The 19,142-nt window shown below is 36.6% G+C and overlaps 1 protein-coding gene across 4 annotated transcripts in view; it reads left to right on the forward strand.

Moving 5' to 3' along the window:
• Positions 1-19,142, forward strand: part of LOC123523206 (organic cation transporter protein-like) — a 44,594-nt gene that overhangs the window by 8,865 nt on the left and 16,587 nt on the right. For 3 of the 4 annotated variants that reach the window (XM_045300907.2, XM_045300906.2, XM_045300905.2), the window contains exons 2-4: positions 12,760-13,063; positions 13,522-13,717; positions 18,719-18,950. In XM_045300907.2, coding sequence (XP_045156842.2) covers positions 12,888-13,063; positions 13,522-13,717; positions 18,719-18,950 — 604 coding nt within the window. In that variant the 5' untranslated portion in view covers positions 12,760-12,887. Of the gene's footprint in view, positions 1-2,418; positions 2,578-12,759; positions 13,064-13,521; positions 13,718-18,718; positions 18,951-19,142 lie in introns of those variants that run through there. The other variant, XM_053549241.1, reaches the window with a different exon arrangement.

The raw sequence follows: 19,142 nt of genomic DNA on the forward strand, positions 1-19,142 counted from the left end.
TGTTAGAGAAATAGGCCTGTAGTTGGCGGGGTTTGACTTTTCACCTTTTTTACGTTAGCTGACTTCACTGGGATGGTAAGGATCCTTCATCAAGCGATTTCTGGAATAAAACCTTCAGGATTGGGGCAAGTTCTTTAGATAAAGATTTAAGTATGATGGGTTTTAGTTGATCAGGGCCACTAGCATTATGGGGGTTTAGATTATTGATAAGTTTCTCTATCCCATTCGAGCTAATACTAATATGTGGCATGTTAGGGATGAAACTACCATTTTGATTAACAGATAGGTCTTGCTGCTCTTGCAGTTTCATTTACAGAGTGAGGCAAGTCTCAGGGGAGATTTGGGGCAGAAGAACGACTTAAACTGCTTGTTCAGTACTGTGGCCTTGGCGTTTTCTCATGATGGAGTTTCTTGTCATATTTTAGGGGTGGTATGGAAGAAGAGTCTTGTTGGAATGTTAAATTAATGAGTAGAGTTTCTTAGAATTTGGTCTACTTTGAAGGTTGGCATCAGTACTATATAGATTTAGGATGGCTTCAAGATATTGGTGATAAGCCTCTTTGACCTTTTTCCACACTAAGTGTTTTAGGTCTAGGAACTTGTTTATGAATAGTGTAATGAACTAATTTGATTAACCATGTTTTTATGCCCAAGATAAAGCAGTGCTAATTGCAACGGAAAATACAATGAGATGAAAGAAGAAATTGAAGCAATCTGTTATAAAGTAACATGAACATAATAAATCAAGTTAAATTGTCTCTGGCAGGCAGTTTCAAGTACATGCGGAGAACCAGTGAGCAAAGAACTTGCACTATTTAGGTGCTCGGGAAACTAAGGATCTCAATTGTTAAGAAACACATAGAACTGAGACATTTACAGCGATCAAAACGTTACTTGACTCCAACCATTCCTTGTGTTGCATTTAACTTAAAGACGTTGATTTCCGCATTTTATATAAATACACTACTGTAAGAAAATAGTGCAATAAAAAAAGTCATTCACATAGACATTTGATTTTATTTTAATATTAATTGCAGCTGATCATTTGTTGAATACTAGTATTGCATGCAAGAAATAGATTCAAATGGGACTATGGTATTCTGCTCTCAGGTAACTGTTTACGCTGCAACTCTGACAAGCCCAGTTACTGTCTAAACAGTTACCCCTGTGTCTGATACTCCCTTCTGCACTTACAACCAGTGTAAGAATCTTATAATAATTTATTATTCCCTGACAGGAGGAATTGGGCCCTATTTCAGACTCAGAAAACATAAAACAAGCCAATTTTGCAAGTTGTTGTGTGTATTTTAAATTTCAATTCATGAAGGGTTTAATTTAGTCTGACAGTGTACAGTTTATGTTATCTTATTATAGTATCCTGAATCCCATCTGGTTTGTTGACCTTTTTAGCTCACCTGAGCACAAAGTTCTCAAAGGTGAGCTTTTGTGATTGCCCTGTGTCAGTCTGTCATCAACAATTTGACTGTTAACACTATAGAGGTCACAATTTTGGCCCAATCTTAATGAAACTTGGTCAGAATGTTACTCTCAATAAAATCTTGGACGAGTTCGATATTGGGTCATCTGGGGTCAAAAACTAGGTCACTAGGTCAAATTAAAGGAAAAGCTTGTTAACACTAGAGGCCACATTTATGACTGTATCTTCATGAAACTTTGTCAGAATGTTAATCTTGATGATCTCTAGGTCAAGTTCGAATCTGGGTCAGGTGGGGTCAAAAACTAGGTCACCAGGTCAAATCCAAGGAAAAGCTTGTTAACACTCTAGAGGCCACATTCATGGCTATATCTCTATGAAACTTAATCAGAATGTTTGTCTTGATGATCTCTATGTCAAGTTCGAATCTGGATCATGTGGGATCAAAAACTAGGTCACCAGGTAAAAAAATCAAAGGAAAAACTTGTTTACACTCTAAGAGGTCATATTTATGACTGTATCTTCATGAATCTTGGTCAGAAAGTTAACCTTGATGATCTTTAGGTCAAGTTCGAATCTGGGTCATGTGGGATCAAAACTAGGTCAAATCAAAGGAAAAGCTGGTTAACTCTCTAGAGGCCATATAACTGTATCTTAATGAAACTTGGTCAGAATGATAATCTTAATGATCTAAAGGTCAAATTCTAATCTGGGTCCATTGGGGTCAAAAACTAGGTCTCCAGGTCATATCAAAATTAAAGCTTGTTAACAATCTAGAGGCCACATTTATGATTGTATCTTCATGAAACTTGGTCAGAATGTTAATCTTTATGATTTTTAGGTCAAGTTCGAATCTGGGTCATGTGGGGTCTAAAACTAGGTCACTAGGCCAGATCAAAGGAAAAGCTAGTTAAGACTTTAAAGGGCACATTTATGACCATATCTTAATGAAACTTGGTCAGAATGTTGATCTTGATGATCTGATCTTTAGGTCCATAGGTCAGGTGAGTGATACAGGGCCTTTAGGGCCCTCTTGTTTAAAGGTACAGCATTGAAATTTGGATGACATGTACAGTTTTGCACACCGATCTTAGAATGGCTTGAGTGACCATGAATGTGACCTACTGACCTACTTTCTTCAGGTGAGTGATACATGGCCTTTTTGTTTCCTGAGCTTATGTTCAGATAGTATTATCTAAGTTTCATCCGTTTGTTCCAATCCTTATAAGAAGATTTTAGCCGTTTACCAATTTGAAAAAACATCCTTATAAAGTATAAACACATCAAGAAAACTAAAAAAAAAAATTTTTCTTCAAAAATTATCATGTAAAGACACAATTTAAGGCTGGGAGGAAATCAGTGTGATGGCAAAATTTATCTTAAGTTACTTATTCAACAGACAGGTCCTTAGTAAAACTGAGCTGATGAAATTCAAATTTTAGTGTTTTTTCTACAAGTATGTTAACTTTGGGGTTTTTTTTGGTGGTGTTTCCATGGGTTTGTGCATTTATAACAAGTAGATTAATTCAAAATATTTACATTGGCCCTATTTTTTTCTATTGACATTTATTTCATATGAACAGCAAAAGGAAAGGCGCGAAGGTTACGTCATCGCTGCTTAGTGATTACGGGCCGGTTTTTTGATGACGTCCGCGTATAGTCAGGGAGAACGTTCCTTAGGTGACGTCGCAGTTGTTCCGTCTGGTGAACAGAATGACCGGGAAGCTGATTTTAGTGTTAAATGCGGCAAAATATGTGCAATTTATACTATTATCTTGTTTAAAAATGGAAAGGAATTAAAATGTAAATGTAAGAAATAAAACTGTTTTTTCGTTGTTCATGCAAAATGAACGACGGAATAGGATCAGCAAATTAAACATGAATCGCGTGATTCATGGATTTGCTGATCGTAATCTGTCGTTCATTTCGCATGAACACTGAAAAAAAAAATTTCATTTCTTAAGTGAACAACAAATTGTAACAGAGTTACCAATGTTTCCCGCCTAGAGACATTTTTCACAAACATACTGCACATGTGCATGCCAATACAACATCTTCTAGGTATTAGGGCAACACACTAACAATGTATATAAATAAATTGTAGACCTTTGTATGTACCTCAAGGTCTCGAAATGGTGAATATATATGCCAAATTATTTTAATATAAACCAATGCGTAACAAAGTTACAGACCAGATAAAAATAAATTCCAAAAATCTCCAAAGGTGACCTTGACCTTGGAGCTAGGATTCTGGGTCTTGCACAAGATACATTAACTCATTAGGGGGAACATTTGTGCTAAGTAATTTAAAATCTCCTGATGAATGGCAGAGTTATGGACTGGACAAGGAATGGATCATGTTAATTTTTGACTTCTAAGTGTTACCTTGAAGTTAGAGGTCTGGGTGATTCCAAAGCCAAATTCAAAACTGGATCATGTGGGGTCAAAAAACTAGGTCACCCACTCATATCAAAGGAAAAGCTTGTTAACACTCTAGAGGCCTTATTTATGACCATTTCTTCATGAAACTTGGTAAGAATGTTTATCTTGATGATCTTTAGGCCAAGTTTGAATCTGGGTCATGTGGGGTCAAAAACCAGGTCACCAGTCAAATCAAAGGAAAAGCTTATTAACACCGTAGACATGGTAGAGGCCATATTAATGACCCTATCTTCATGAAACATGTTCAGAATGTTTATCTTGGTGATTCCAAGGCCAAGTTTAACAGGTGAGCCATATTGGGTTATCATGACCCTCTTGTTTTTTGTTTTTTTAGCTCACCTGTCACAAAGTGACAAGGTGAGCTTTTGTGATCGCGCGGTGTCCGTCGTCCGTCCGTGCGTCCGTCCGTAAACTTTTGCTTGTGACCACTCTGGAGGTCACATTTTTCATGGGATCTTTATGAAAATTGGTCAGAATGTTTATCTTGATGATATCTAGGTCAAGTTCGAAACTGGGTCACGTGCCGTCAAAAACTAGGTCAGTAGGTCTAAAAATAGAAAAACCTTGTGACCTCTCTAGAGGCCATATATTTCACAAGATCTTCATGAAAATTGGTCAGAATGTTCACCTTGATGATATCTAGGTCAAGTTTGAAACTGGGTCACGTGCCTTAAAAAACTAGGTCAGTAGGTCTAAAAATAGAAAAACCTTGTGACCTCTCTAGAGGCCATATATTTCACAAGATCTTCATGAAAATTGGTCAGAACATTCACCTTGATGATATCTAGGTCAAGTTCGAAACTGGGTCACGTGCCTTCAAAAACTAGGTCAGTAGGTCTAAAAATAGAAAAACCTTGTGACCTCTCTAGAGGCCATATTTTTCATGGGATCTTCATGAAAATTGGTCAGAACATTCACCTTGATGATATCTAGGCCAAGTTTGAAACTGGGTCACGTCCGGTCAAAAACTAGGTCAGTAGGTCTAAAAATAGAAAAACCTTGTGACCTCTCTAGAGGCCATATATTTCATGAGATCTTCATGAAAGTTGGTCAGAATGTTCACCTTGATGATATCTAGGTCAAGTTCGAAAGTGGGTCACGTGCCTTCAAAAACTAGGTGAGTAGGTCAAATAATAGAAAAACCTTGTGACCTCTCTAGAGGCCATATTTTTCATGGGATCTGTATGAAAGTTGGTCTGAATGTCCGTCTTGATGATATCTAGGTCAAGTTCGAAAGTGGGTCACGTGCCATCAAAAACTAGGTCAGTAGGTCAGATAATGGAAAAACTTTGTGACCTCTCTAAAGGACATATTTTTCATGGGATCTGTATGAAAATTGGTCTGAATGTTCATCTTGATGATATCTAGGTCAAGTTCAAAACAGGGTCATGTGCGGTCAAAAACTAGGTCAGTAGGTCTAAAAATAGAAAAACCTTGTGACCCTCTAGAGGCCAAACTTGTGAATGGATCTCCATAAAAATTGGTCAGAATGTTCACCTTGATGATATCTAGATCAAGTTTGAAACTGGGTCACGTGCCTTAAAAAACTAGGTCAGTAGGTCAAATAATAAAAAAACCTTGTGACCTCTCTAGAGGCCATACTTTTCATGGGATCGTATGAAAGTTGGTCTGAATGTTCATCTTGATGATATCTAGGTCAAGTTTGAAACTGGGTCAACTGCGGTCAAAAACTATGTCAGTAGGTCTAAAATTATTAAAATCTTTTGACCTCTCTAGAGGCCATATTTTTCAATGGATCTTCATGAAAATTGATCTGAATGTTCACCTTGATGATATCTAGGTCAGTTTCGAAACTGGGTCACGTGCGGTCAAAAACTAGGCCAGTAGGTATAAAAAATAGAAAAACCTTGTGACCTCTCTAGAGGCCATGTTTTTCATGAGATCTTCATGAAAATTAGTGAGAATGTTCACCTTGATGATATCTAGATAAAGGTCAAAACAGGGTCACGTACCTTCGAAAACTAGGTCAATAGGTCAAATAATAGAAAAACCTTGTGACCTCTCTAGAGACCATATTTTTCAATGGATCTTCATGAAAATTGGTCAGAATTTTTATCTTGATAATATCTAGGTCAAGTTCAAAACTGGGTCACATGAGCTGAAAAACTAGGTCACTATGTCAAATAATAGAAAAAACGACGTCATACTCAAAACTGGGTCATGTGGGAAGAGGTGAGCGATTCAGGACCATCATGGTCCTCTTGTTTAGGATTAACTTCCCTTTGTTGTTACTATAAATAACTTATGTTATAACCTTTTTATAATTGGCCAAAAAATCCCTGCTATTGTCGAGAAATTTGCTATGATGGGCATATATTGTGACATTCTGGCACTTGTTTATATTTATAGATGTTATGAAACAATCAACAACTGTAGGTTTTTGTATATCGGCTAAAACAAGATCAGATAGGGAAAATGAAATGGGCCCATGTTATGGTGATGGCATTCCTTACTGTTGACAGATAGGGAATAAGTACTTTGTGCATGTAAAAGTACAGATTTCGGGCTTTCTTAAGATGTATAACATTACATACTTTCCTGCGATTTCTTACACACTGTAATAGATAATATGGTCGAAAAATGGTGTTTTTTCATCGTTATGGTGTTGCAAAAAAAAAATGGCAAATTTTAGCAAGCAAGCGATCAAAGCAGTATTACATTAATGTGAATTGGCAATAACAGACTTAAAATGTGGCATTTCAAATTAAAGAAAGTCAAATTATTTCTTTATCAGTGAAGGAATTAAGTTTTAATAAAAAAAAATACGAAAACAGGCCTTCGTTATGTTTTTTTGGTTTTTGAAGGTCTGTCTCTATCACCCTATTACAAAGGCAACAGTGATATGCCAGATACAGTATGGTAGTGTGTGCTGTTGCTGATAATCATATACCACTCTGAATATAAAGATTTTGCTTCAGGTCCAAAAGAAAAAAATTGAGTCATAATTTGGTAACATGACTTTTTCGTAGTGTCCGTAGATCAATGTTTGCAATATGTAAATTGTAAGACCCACAAATAATATTTACTATTTTGTATTATTTTCTATCTGAGACTGTCTCAGAGAATTAGCAGAACTAAACATCTTTCTGCTTCTGCTACTGGTTATTTGTTGGGAAGCAACAGAAATTTGTCCGTAGACCGTAGTGTCCGTAGATCAATAATTTAACTGTAGATAATTTTCTTAAAACCAGTACATAATCAATGAGCTTGGGATATTATTGATGTTTTTATAAGGATATACTGATTCCAAAGAGATAAAACTTTCATCTTTCAGCGTATTTTAGAAAAATATGTTTTTGTCTATCTTTTCAAGTGAAAATGAACTTTAGCAAGCTATAAAACGAGTTTTACTTAGTGTACTTTAGCCAGATTGCGTTATTTACATACAGTATTACTATCCAATATGAATCAGCAAACTATAATGTACATTTAACCACAATTGATCTCTTAACAGAGCGGTTTTTTATATTGTCACTTGATCTACGGACACTACAAGATTATGCATGATATGTATACAATCTCTAATATACTTAGTGTTTTACAGCTTTTTGAAAAATTAACATTATAAAAGGGAAATTATAACAAAATGAGGCCAAAAAGAAACATTACAAAAGATAACAATGAAGAGAATGAAAAGAATTATGTGCCTGAGAGTAAGAAGGCCAAAATTATGCGTAGATACAGGGCAAAAGTTAAAAGTGACAGTGCAAAATACGAAAAGATGAAACTTAAGGACAGAGAGAGGAAAAAAAGGGAAAGGGAAATGCAGAGAATAGCAAAACAGACTGATCCAGTACTGTGCAATGAACTAATACGTCAAAAAAGAGAACAACAGAGAAGATTTAGGAATAAACAGAAGTTAGATAAAGCCTTGATAGATATTTCCCTCTAGTATAGTTCTTGATTCAAATAAAAAATACGGAACAGACATAACGTTGCGCAAGAAATATTCTCATATGCTATTCTCTGTTAAAACACTAAAAGCTAGAATAACGTCACGTTATCGTGCGGTGACGTTAATGTTTTTGTTGCAAACAAGAAAGAGTGCTACTATATTTTATCTACTATTTTAGATTAAAGGCATATTAGAATCAAAATAATTCGGGCGGTAATATGTCGTACAAATAATTGCACTTGGACTGCGCCCTCATTAAATTATTACGCCCGACGTATAACCGCCCATCGTGCATAGTGTTAAAAAACTCTTTTACTATAAATTATTTCTTAAACAAGAGCTGTCGGAGGACAGCAACGCTCGACTATTCAACAGCCTTGTCACTTGAATGAATACGAGTCGAAAAAGGGGCATAATTTAGTAAAAAAGTAAAATAGGATTATGGAACCTGCATAGTGCTTATCAGCTCATGACAGTGGACAAGTGTATGAAGTTTCAATCCATTCCCATTAGTGGGTACTGACATACCAGCTTACATATAAGAATTTAACCAAAAACTCCTATGTAGAAAAAGGGGCATATTTTTGTAAAATGCGAAGTTGAGTTATTGACCCTTTGCACTGCATGTCATATCATGACAGTGAACCAGTGTGTGAAGTTTCAATCCTTTCCTATTAGTGGATACTGAGATACCAGCTTACATACAAAAACTTAACCAAAAATTTCTATGTTGAAAAAGGGGCATAATTTTGTGAAAAAGCAAAATAAAGTTATGGGACCTGCTTTGTGGCATGTCAGATCATGACAGTGAACAAGTGTGTGAAGTTTCAATCCATTCCCATTAGTGAGTACTGAGATACCAGCTTACATACAAAACCTTAACCAAAAAAATTCTAAGTCGAAAAAGGGGCATAATTTTGTAAAAAAGCAAAATAGAGTTATGGAACTTGTGCAGTGTAAGTCAGTTTATCACAGTAAATAAGTGTGTGAAGTTTCAATCCATTCCCACAAGTGGTTACTGAGATACCAGCTTACATCAGTGGTTAAAGAGGGTAAACACCCACTGGTTTATGCTCTATTTTGGCGGTATCTGACCCTAACAAAAATTGACCAGGAAATACTACCGGACGATTTTCTGAATAAAATTGATTGATGTGTTTTAAGGCATTTATATTTTATTGGTTAGATATGATTATTACCTTTCTTAAATATCTCGTAAGCTATCAATTCTGAGTAAACTGCTATGCCTAAAAAGTGACGAATTCGGGACAAAAACTGTTAAGACTTATTTTAGCGTTGTATGTACCTGTGTTTCTTTCTCTCTGTCTGTCTTTCTGTCTGCCTGTCTACGTGTGTGACTGTGTGATATTGTGTGTGTTTGAAGGTAACCAGCAAAACTACATCGGAATACAATTTTGTATCAAATTTTGTGTATTTTTTTTCCTATTAAAAGATTTTGTTTCTAAGTGTATTCAAAACATATCATAGTTCACTGGAAGCTTAAACTTGTGTTACTGTTATTACAGTCTGGTAAATACTCATGCACTAGTATGTAGTGTCCGTTGAATGCACCACTGTATTGGTTCATCGAACTGTCACATGTGTTATTCTTCTTCAAATTGTTTGCTGTTTGTTCAAGGTTGATTGAGGTAGGTTTTTTGTTGTGTTGATGAGTTAATTTGTTAGTACAAACTGTTTGGAATACAAGTTTTTGTCTCAAATAGTTAATATTTTTATTCTTAATGGACATTTTCAACAAAAGATTTCATAGCTGTGAATAATTCAATAGTTTTCTACTGTTATTTTCGAAGTATGGCTGTTTGAAAGTCAATTTTCTAAACTAAATTGTAACAAAAAGGTTAAAATGACGGTGAAACTAAGGTTTAGACACAGTATGAATTTCTGTAGTGTCCGTAGATGTTATAACAGTGATTCTTTAAGACAAGTTAATGATATTTAAAATGTTTAAAATGTTAAGCATTTGTTTGTGGCTACAAGATTGTGCTTTTTATGCAAAATCTTTATACATTTTATGCCAGGATAGAGGTTAGATATACATTTTCTACTTAAGAAACACCATGAGAAAAAAATTTTGACTCAGGTTTTGGAAATATGTAACCATAAAAAAAGAAACATTCACATCAGTTGTTTTTTTTATGATTGTGTAAACCTTACTTTAGTTAGTCATTACATAACTTTCTCTGCATATTGCAACAGCATTGTTGGAATCATTATCAAATCATGTAACATGTTTTGTAGTGTCCGTAGACATTTTAAAACGTCTTAATGAACCAATTTATTTTCAAAACTCATAAACTTTTAGTCCTGAGCATCTGTTTTGCATAAAAGCACAATGTCTTGTTAGTAAACTGAAGTAGTTTTCCTATCATTGTCAGCTGTTCTGTTAAAATAAAAGAATTTGAAAAGTTTAATAAACAATTTGTGTTATTATAATCATACTTCTTATGCAAATATTAACACAATGATGTCTTCTATCGAGTGGTTTTCGAGTGAAACTTGCTAAATTGTACTTGTTTAAGCAAGTTACAGTCAAAATGAATCTTTACTTCAGTGTTTTCCATAAATTACACATTGTTATGCCTTGTGTTTGTAGTGTCCGTGACTCTGCTACCCTCATATAATTGCTGCCTTGTAAATTTTATAGCAGACAGCCCTAGTCAAAAAGGTTTTGGTGTTTGGTCCCTGGTATATTAGACCATGACATGGGCTGAAAAAATGAGGATTTGAAAAACTTTATTTTTTTGACAAAATTGCAACATAAATTCCCTATCTGATCTTGTTTTAGCCGATATGCAAATTTTAATCCAAGTGATTGTTTATATAGTACAATATTGTTTATACATCGTTTACAGCTAGATATCAGTTCATTATGTTATTACTGCAGTAGAGAAAATTAGGTATACTTTACTTCATTCACTTGTTATGCACAGTAATGATTGGATTATTGCTAGAAGAATCTAACCAAGTGTGAAGTGTTTCCTACCTATAGTGGACGCAACTTGACCCCGATGGTTGACCTTTGCATTATAATACATAATGAGGCAAAACCTATTATTGAAAAGGAGCGTACGTAAAACACGAGCTGCGCGAGAAAAAGGAAATATAAATTTATGTAAATATAAATTAGTGTATTGGAAAGTTTTAACTGATCAAATGTAAGTATATATACTTTGATACTGCAATGTATACAAACTAATTCAATATAAATATACACTGCTACCCTAAGCACCCTTGATTACTATAATGAAATAATTGATATGAATAATCAGCCTAAGGTCAACCATCGCGGTCAAGTTGCGACTACTATACATGCATACTGTATAACTGAGGAATTGTTGTAAAGATCTGCTCCAGTCCTACCTTTTAACCTTAAATTGTCACTGATAAAGCATGAAAGTCCTGACTATGAACAGTGACGCCTGTCAAAATAGAGTCTATTTTATACTAAAATTCTATATAAAATACCTGTGGTTTTGCGTGCACACAATAGAATTTGAATAGCCGTGGAGCAGGGCTTTAAGTAAAACAAATAAAATCAGAAGCTGACAAATAGATGAAATTTGCAGCTCACATTGTATATAAAACACATAAAATGTATTTACCTATAAAATTCACTTTGAACACTTAAACAAACAAGTGGGAGCCTTTGTGGCCGAGTGGTTAAGGTCACTGACTTCAAACTACTTGCCCCTCATCAATGTGGGTTTGTGCTCGACTCAGGTTGTTGAATTCTTCATGTGAGGAAGCAATCTAGCTGGCTTATTGAAGGCCAGTGGTTCTACTCAGGTGCCCACCCATGCAGAAATAATGCACCAGGGTTTGGGGTGGGGGGTGAACCTGCAGTCTTCCTCCACCATCGAAGCTAGAAAGTTGCAGTATGACCTATAATTGTGTTGGTGTGATGTTAAACCCATCATAATAAATAGAAATAAAACCAACAAGTGTAGAAGGGTTCTTTAAACACTTCTGAACAGGTGAATGTATTGGTGTAAATATTTGATTTCCTATACCTATAGCAGTAGTAATGCACTTAGTAAATCACTAGTAATGCTAATTAGTTTAGTCAGGTAAAGTGAAATATCAGATCTACCTGAAGAAGTTTTTAACCTTTACCTTGCTGATCTTGGTCTGCACTGGTAGCAAAGGCAAAATCACTTGCCGCCAGCAGGCTTAAGGTTTAAAAAAAATATAGTGCCCGAAGGCGGGCATATTAAAATCGCACTGCATCCAGGAAATTCTTGTCTGGGCTGTAACTCTTCCATCCATAAAGGGATTTTGAATTAACTTAGCATAAATGTTCACCATAATGAGATGACGTGTCATGCGCAAGACCAAGACCCGTAGCTCCAGGGTCAAGGTCACACTTAGAGGTCAAAGGTTAACTTGGTCTGTTTCGTGTCCTGTCTATAACTCTTCCATCCATGAAGGGATTTTGAAATAACTTGGCAAAAATGTTTACCATAAAGAGATGATGTGTCCTGCACAAGACCCAGACCCTTAGCTCCAAGGCCAAGGTCACACTTAGAATTCAAAGGTTAACAGGGTCTGATTCGTGTCCGGTCCATAACTCTGCAATTCATCAAGGGATTTTGAAATTACTTGGCATAAATGTTCCCTATAATGAGATGACCTGTCATGCACAAGACCCAAACCCCTAGCTCCATGGTCAAGGTCACACTTAGAAGTCAAAGTTATTGTCCGGCCCATAACTGTGCCATTTTTCAAGAGATTTGAAAATAATTTGACACAAATGTTAACCATAGTGAGGTGTGTCACGCTTATGACCCGGGTCTCTTGGGTCAAGGTCACGAAATGATGTGTTATTTTTTTTTAGCGCATACAACTGTAGAATTCTTGGGCACGCTTGGGGGGGCATTTGTCACCAGTAGTGACAGCTATTGTTTGCACTATTTTAGCTTCTTACTCATCTTTTTTCAAATTTCAGGATTACAGTTACATGGCATATAGATATGATGGCAGTTTAGATGGTGTTAACAACAGCAATACAAGTTACACATTTAGCTGGAAGATGACTTATCAGTAACAAAAAGTTGAATTAACCAGCCAATTAGGATGTCTGAATACGAGCAAATTCTGCGGCAGTTGGGATCCTTCGGTCCTTACCAGCGCCGAGCATTTATCCTGGTGAGCATGTTTGAAACACCGCTGGCATGGGCAATGTTGACTCCAATACTACTTAACTACAGACCAGACTGGCACTGCACTGACTGGACATCATTACAGAACGGGTAAATATTGTGCCGAGATATTGTTCACAGTTCGTTTGATATTATTTTATGTTTATAATATTCTGTAACTATCAATTTAGATTTTACAGCGGTCGAGTGGTTAAGGTTACTGACTTTAAATCACTTGCCCCTCATCGATATGGGTTCGAGTCTCACTCTTGACATGGGGCATGGAATTCTTCATGTGAGGAAGCCATCCAGCAGGCTTAGGGAAGGCCAGTGGTTCTACCCACGTGCCTGCTCATGATGAAATAATGCACAGAGGGGCACCTGGGGTCTTCCTCCACCATCAAAGCTGGAGAGTCGCCATATGACCTATATTTGTGTCAGTGAGAACAGTATTGCACTGGTATGAATGGTGAAACCCTGCTGGGTAGCTCATGTAAAATGCTCTTGAAGTCCAGTATTAATGAAATAAAAAAGGTCATTTAGTTCATGTTGATAACAATTTCTTTCAGGTTGATAGCTGATAACTACACAGATATTGATGCTTCTTATATACGGCAAATAGATAGCAAAGATGAACTGCAGACATTCCTACATTTAATAGATTTCAAGGGAAATTTGACGATTAACCAGACCACAAACACGTGTCCAAATGGTAAAATATGTCCAGGCATTGAATTTGATGGAGTAAAGTCTATAGTTTCCACGGTAATTATATAATATTTATCTAACTATGGTTTTAAGTTTCTTAGGGTAAAGCCACTTACCAGTAACTGTTGTAGTTTTTAGTTCTGTGATCACTGTCCGTCCGTCTGTACGTCACACTTCATTTCCGGTCAATAACTGGATAACCATTTGACCTAGAACCTTTAAACTTCATAGGATGGTAGGGCTTATGGAGTAGACGGCTGCTATTGTTTTTGGGGACACTCCATCAAAGGTCAAGGTCACAGTGGCCTGAACATGGAAAAACATTTCCGATCAATAACTTGAGAACCACTTGACCTAGAATGTTGAAACTTCATAGGATGATTGGTCATGCAGTGTAGATGACTCCTATTGTGTTTGGGGTCACTTTGTTAAAGTTCAAGGTCAGAGGGGCCTGAACATGGAAAACCATTTCCGATCAATAACATAACCACTTGACCCAGAATGTTAAAACTTCATAGGATGATTGGACATGCAGAGTAGATGAACCTTATTGATTTTATGGTCACTCTATTAAAGGTCAAGGTCACAGCAGACAGAACATGGAAAACCATTTTCGGTCAATGATTTGAGAACTATTTGACCTAGAACCTTCAAACTTCATAGGGTGATAGGACTTACAGATTAGATGACTCCAAATGTTTTTGGGGTCACTCCATCAAAGGTCAAGATCACAGGGGGCTGAACATAGAAAACTCTTTCCAATCAATAAGATGAGAACCAATTGACCCAGAATGTTGAAACTTCATAGGATAATGACATGCTGAGTAGATGACCCCTATTGATTTTTGGGTCACTCTGTTAAAGGTTAAGGTCACAGGGACTTGAACATGGAAAGTCATTTCTGATCAATAACTTGAGAACAACTTGACCCAGATTGTTGAAACTTTATAAGGTGATTGGACATGCAGAGTAGATGACCCCTATTGTTTTTGGGGTCTCTCTGTTAAAGGTCAAGGTCACAGGGGCTTGAACATGCAATACCATATCGGATCAATAACTTGAGAACCACTTTACCCAGAATGTTGAAACTTCATAGGATGATTGGACATGCAGAGTAGATGACCCCTATCGATTTTGGGTTCACTTTTTTAAGGGTCAAGGTTACAGCAGACAGAACATGGAAATCCATTTCCGGTCAATAGCTTGAGAATTGTTTGACATAGAACCTTTAAACTTCACAGGGTGATAGGACTTACAGAGTAGATGACCCTTCATGTCTTTGGGGTCACTCCATCGAAGGTCAAGGCAACAGAGAGCTAAACATAGAAAACTGTTTCCAAGCATCTTCTAGTTTCCTATTAGTTCTTTCCATCTGTTGGAGGGTGGCCACAAGCTTTTGAAAGCTGGCATAAAGTGAAATTGCCTGCTGGGGTACTGATAGTTTCTCATCTAACAATGTGTGGAGTGAGATATAAATCATATTCCAACTGCGTTTAACAGTTTGGTAAACAAATGTGTTGTTATTTAGCTCCACTATTCGGAGAATATTGGGGCTATTCTACTCGCCCGGCGTCGGCGTGACCTTCCTTGGTTTAAAGTTTTTCAGCAACCTTCGTTTTTCTGTCATATCTTTGTTACTATTGCATATATCTTACTGTAACTTCACATAAACATTGTCCAGTATACAAAGTATTTGCAGGGGCTGGGCGCATTATACATAAGGTCAAGGTCACCAAGATGTTATACTTAGGTTATTAGCTCGACTATTCGAAGAATAAGTAGAGCTATCCTACTCACCATGGTGGCGGAGTCACACCTTGGTTAAGTTTTTCGTACCAGTCCACATTTTGACAAAGTCTTTTGAGATAAAGCCTTGAAACTTTCAACACTTGTTTATCAACACCATGGCCAGTTATAGGCAAGAGCACATAACTCCATCAAGGATTTTGGCTGAATTATGGCCCCTTTTGACTTAGAAATCATGGTTAAGTTTTTCGTACCAGTTCATATTTTGACAAAGTCTTCTAAGATAAAGCTTTGAAACTTTCAACACTTGTTTACCATCACCATGGCCAGTTATAGGCAATAGCACATAACTCCGTCAAGGATTTTGGCTGGAATTATGGCCCCTTTCGACTTAGAAATCTTGGTTAAGTTTTTCGTACCAGTTTGTATTTTGACAGTCTTTTGAGATAAAGCTTTGAAACTTTCAACACTTGTTTATCATCACCATGTCCAGTTATAGGCAAGAGCACATAACTCCATCAATGATTTTGGCTGAATTATGACCCTTTTTGACTTAGAAATCTGGGTTAATATTTCGTACCAGTTCATATTTTGACAAAGTCTTTTGAGATAAAGCTTTGAAACTTTCAACACCTGTTTACCATCACCATGGCCAGTTATAGGCAAGAGTACATAACTCCATCAAGGATTTTGGCTGAATTATGGCCCTTTTTGACTTATAAATCTTGGTTAAGTTTTCCGTACCAGTTCATATTTTTTGTAAAGTGTTTTGACATATGGCTTTGAAACTTTTATCACTTGTTCAGTATAATAGTCTCTATCTGTAGGAGAGAGTACATAACTCTGTCATCTATTTTGGCTGAATTATGGCCCTTTTTGGACTTTGAAATTGGTTCTGTTTTCATACAAGTCCATGTTTTGTCAAAATTATTTGACATATGGCTTTTAAACTTTGAACACTTGTTTATCATTTATATGATTTCCATCTGTAGGCAAGAGTACATAACTATTTTGACTGAATTATGGCCCTTTTTGGACTTTAAAATTGGTTCATACATTGCCATTTAGTGCAAGACTTATCGCAATCAAAGAAATACAGGAACATTGTTTGTCTAATCTATTTATTTCTTTTGTCTGAATATCTGTGGAAATATTTTGACCCCATTCTTCAATCAATTCTTCGAATAGTCCAGCGCGCTGTCATCAGACAGCTCTTGTTTTTAAGGTTAAAGTTTTTCGGCAACCTTCGTTTTTATGCCCCCGAAGGGAGGCATATAGTTTTTGAACCATCTGTCAGTCTGTCCGCAATTTTCGTGTCCGGTCCATGTCTTTGTCATCCATGGATGGATTTTCAAATAACTTGGCATGAATGTGTACCACGGTAAGATGACGTGTCGCACGCAAGACCCAGGTCCGTAGCTCAAAGGTGAAGGTCACACTTAGACGTTAAAGGTCATTTTTTATGATAGTGCATTGATGGGCATGTCTGGTCCATGTCTTTGCCATTCATACATGGATTTTAAAATTATTGGGCATGAATGTGTACCACAGTAAGACGACGTGTCGGGCGCAAGACAAAGGTCAAGGTCACACTTAGACGTTAAAGGTCATATTTCATGATAGTGCGTTGATGGGGGTGTCCGGTCCATAACTTTTTCATTCATGCATGGATTTTAAAATAACTACGCATGAATGTGTGGCACAGTAAGACGGGGTGTCACGCGCAAGACCCAGGTCCGTAGGTCAAAGGTCCTAAACTCTAACATCGGCCATAACTATTCATTCAAAGTGCCATCGGGGGCATGTGTCATCCTATGGAGACAGCTTGTTCTGTCATATCTTTGTGACTATTGCTTATATCTTACTGTAACTTCACATAAACATTGTCCAGCATACAAACAAAGTATATGCAGGGGCTGGGCCCATTTTACCCAATGTCAGAGTCACCAAGGTGTTATACTTTGGTTATTTTTAAGGTTAAAGTTTTTCAGCAACCTTTGCTTTTCTGTCATATCTTTGTTACTATTGCTTTTATCTTACTGTAAGTTCACGTAAACATTGTCCATCATACAAACAAAGTATGTGCAAGGGCTGGGCCCATTATACCCAAGGTCAAGGTCACAAAGTTGTTATACTTGGTATAAGCCCGCCCGCTTAGCTCAGTAGGTAAGAGCGTTGGTCCACGGATCACGGGTCGTGAGTTCGATCCTCGGGCGGGGCGTATGTTCTTCGTGACTATTTGATAAACGACATTGTGTCTGAAATCATTAGTCCTCCACCTCTGATTCATGTGGGGAAGTTGGCAGTTACTTGCGGAGAACAGGTTTGTACTGGTACAGAATCCAGGAACACTGGTTAGGTTAACTGCCCGCCGTTACATGACTGAAATACTGTTGAAAAAACGGCGTTAAACCCAAAACAAACAAACAAACATGTTAAATATCTTTGAAAGCTTTGTTTATAGACATATCTTTGGTACTTTAAAAGATAATGACATGAAATTAAAAGTGTTTCTTTATAATCATCATCTGCATGTGTGGTTACAATCCACATAACTCTTATTGTATTTTTGACAGAATTATGCCCCTTTCATACTTAATGTTTTTTGGCAATCTTCGCTTTCTGGATATAATTTTAGTACAATATAAGATAAGACTTGAAACTTAAAATGTATCTTTGTCATCATCATCTGCATGTGTGGTAACAATCCCAATAACTCTGAATTGTATTCTTGACAGAATTATGCCCCTTGGTGTATCTTCCTTTTAAAAGTAGAGGTCTCTTATTGAGACATATATTCCTTTTACTGTCAAATAGCCGAATAGTGGAGTATGCTGTCTTACAGACAGCTCTTGTTAAATCATTAATTTTGCCTTTTCGTGGTATACACCAGCATGTGAAAACATAAGTTTGATCTACACCTTAGGAAAATCAGTTAATATTAATACAGTAATTTATGTATCAAGAAATATGCATGAGTTTCACAGCAGAGATACTGCGCGACTTGAGGAGCACTATGTTATCCACACCAAAGGAGTGCATATTTCTCAATACCAAGCTTATAATTTTATTACATGCTCATTATATTCATTTATGAAAATACCAAGGTTAATGAACTTTTTAACGCACAAAAAATGACTTAAAAAGAGAAATTTACGCTCAGTGTGGATAAATATTGATGTTTTAATGTTCGCTGCAACTTTAAAACAAAGTTTGTAATATGGGAGGCATTTTAAAGAAGAATGATTAAAGCACATGCTCTACAAGGTATTAAACACACTGAATAAATAACAGTAAACCTCTCTATTACAGTGGAAGCTGGTATGTGACCAGGAGATAGTTGGAGATATAATCACATCCATACAGATGGCTGGTGTTCTCATAGGTGCCGTACTGACTGGGCAGTTAGCGGATCTCTTTGGACGACGTCATATTCTATTTATAGAACATGCTATTCTAGTCATTATGTGGTTCTGTAGTGCATTTGCTTCAAGTTGGATGGTGTATGCTGGACTCAGGTTTATAATTGGTGCTTTAATTGGAGGTGAGTTATTCTGGCACCAGTCTTTATTTGAGAAATGTCTAATAATAACGCTGAACATACCAACGACTCCCCTAGGTAGTGAAGACATGATAAACCCACTAGCGAATGATCTGTCCTCGGTGACTGATTTCTCTAGAGTAATGTACAAGGAACAACGTTTATTCAAGGTGATTTCTCTAGAGTAAATTAATG

This window comes from Mercenaria mercenaria, chromosome 8 (assembly GCF_021730395.1).
Source record: "Mercenaria mercenaria strain notata chromosome 8, MADL_Memer_1, whole genome shotgun sequence".
Taxonomy (NCBI): Eukaryota; Metazoa; Mollusca; class Bivalvia; order Venerida; family Veneridae; genus Mercenaria; species Mercenaria mercenaria.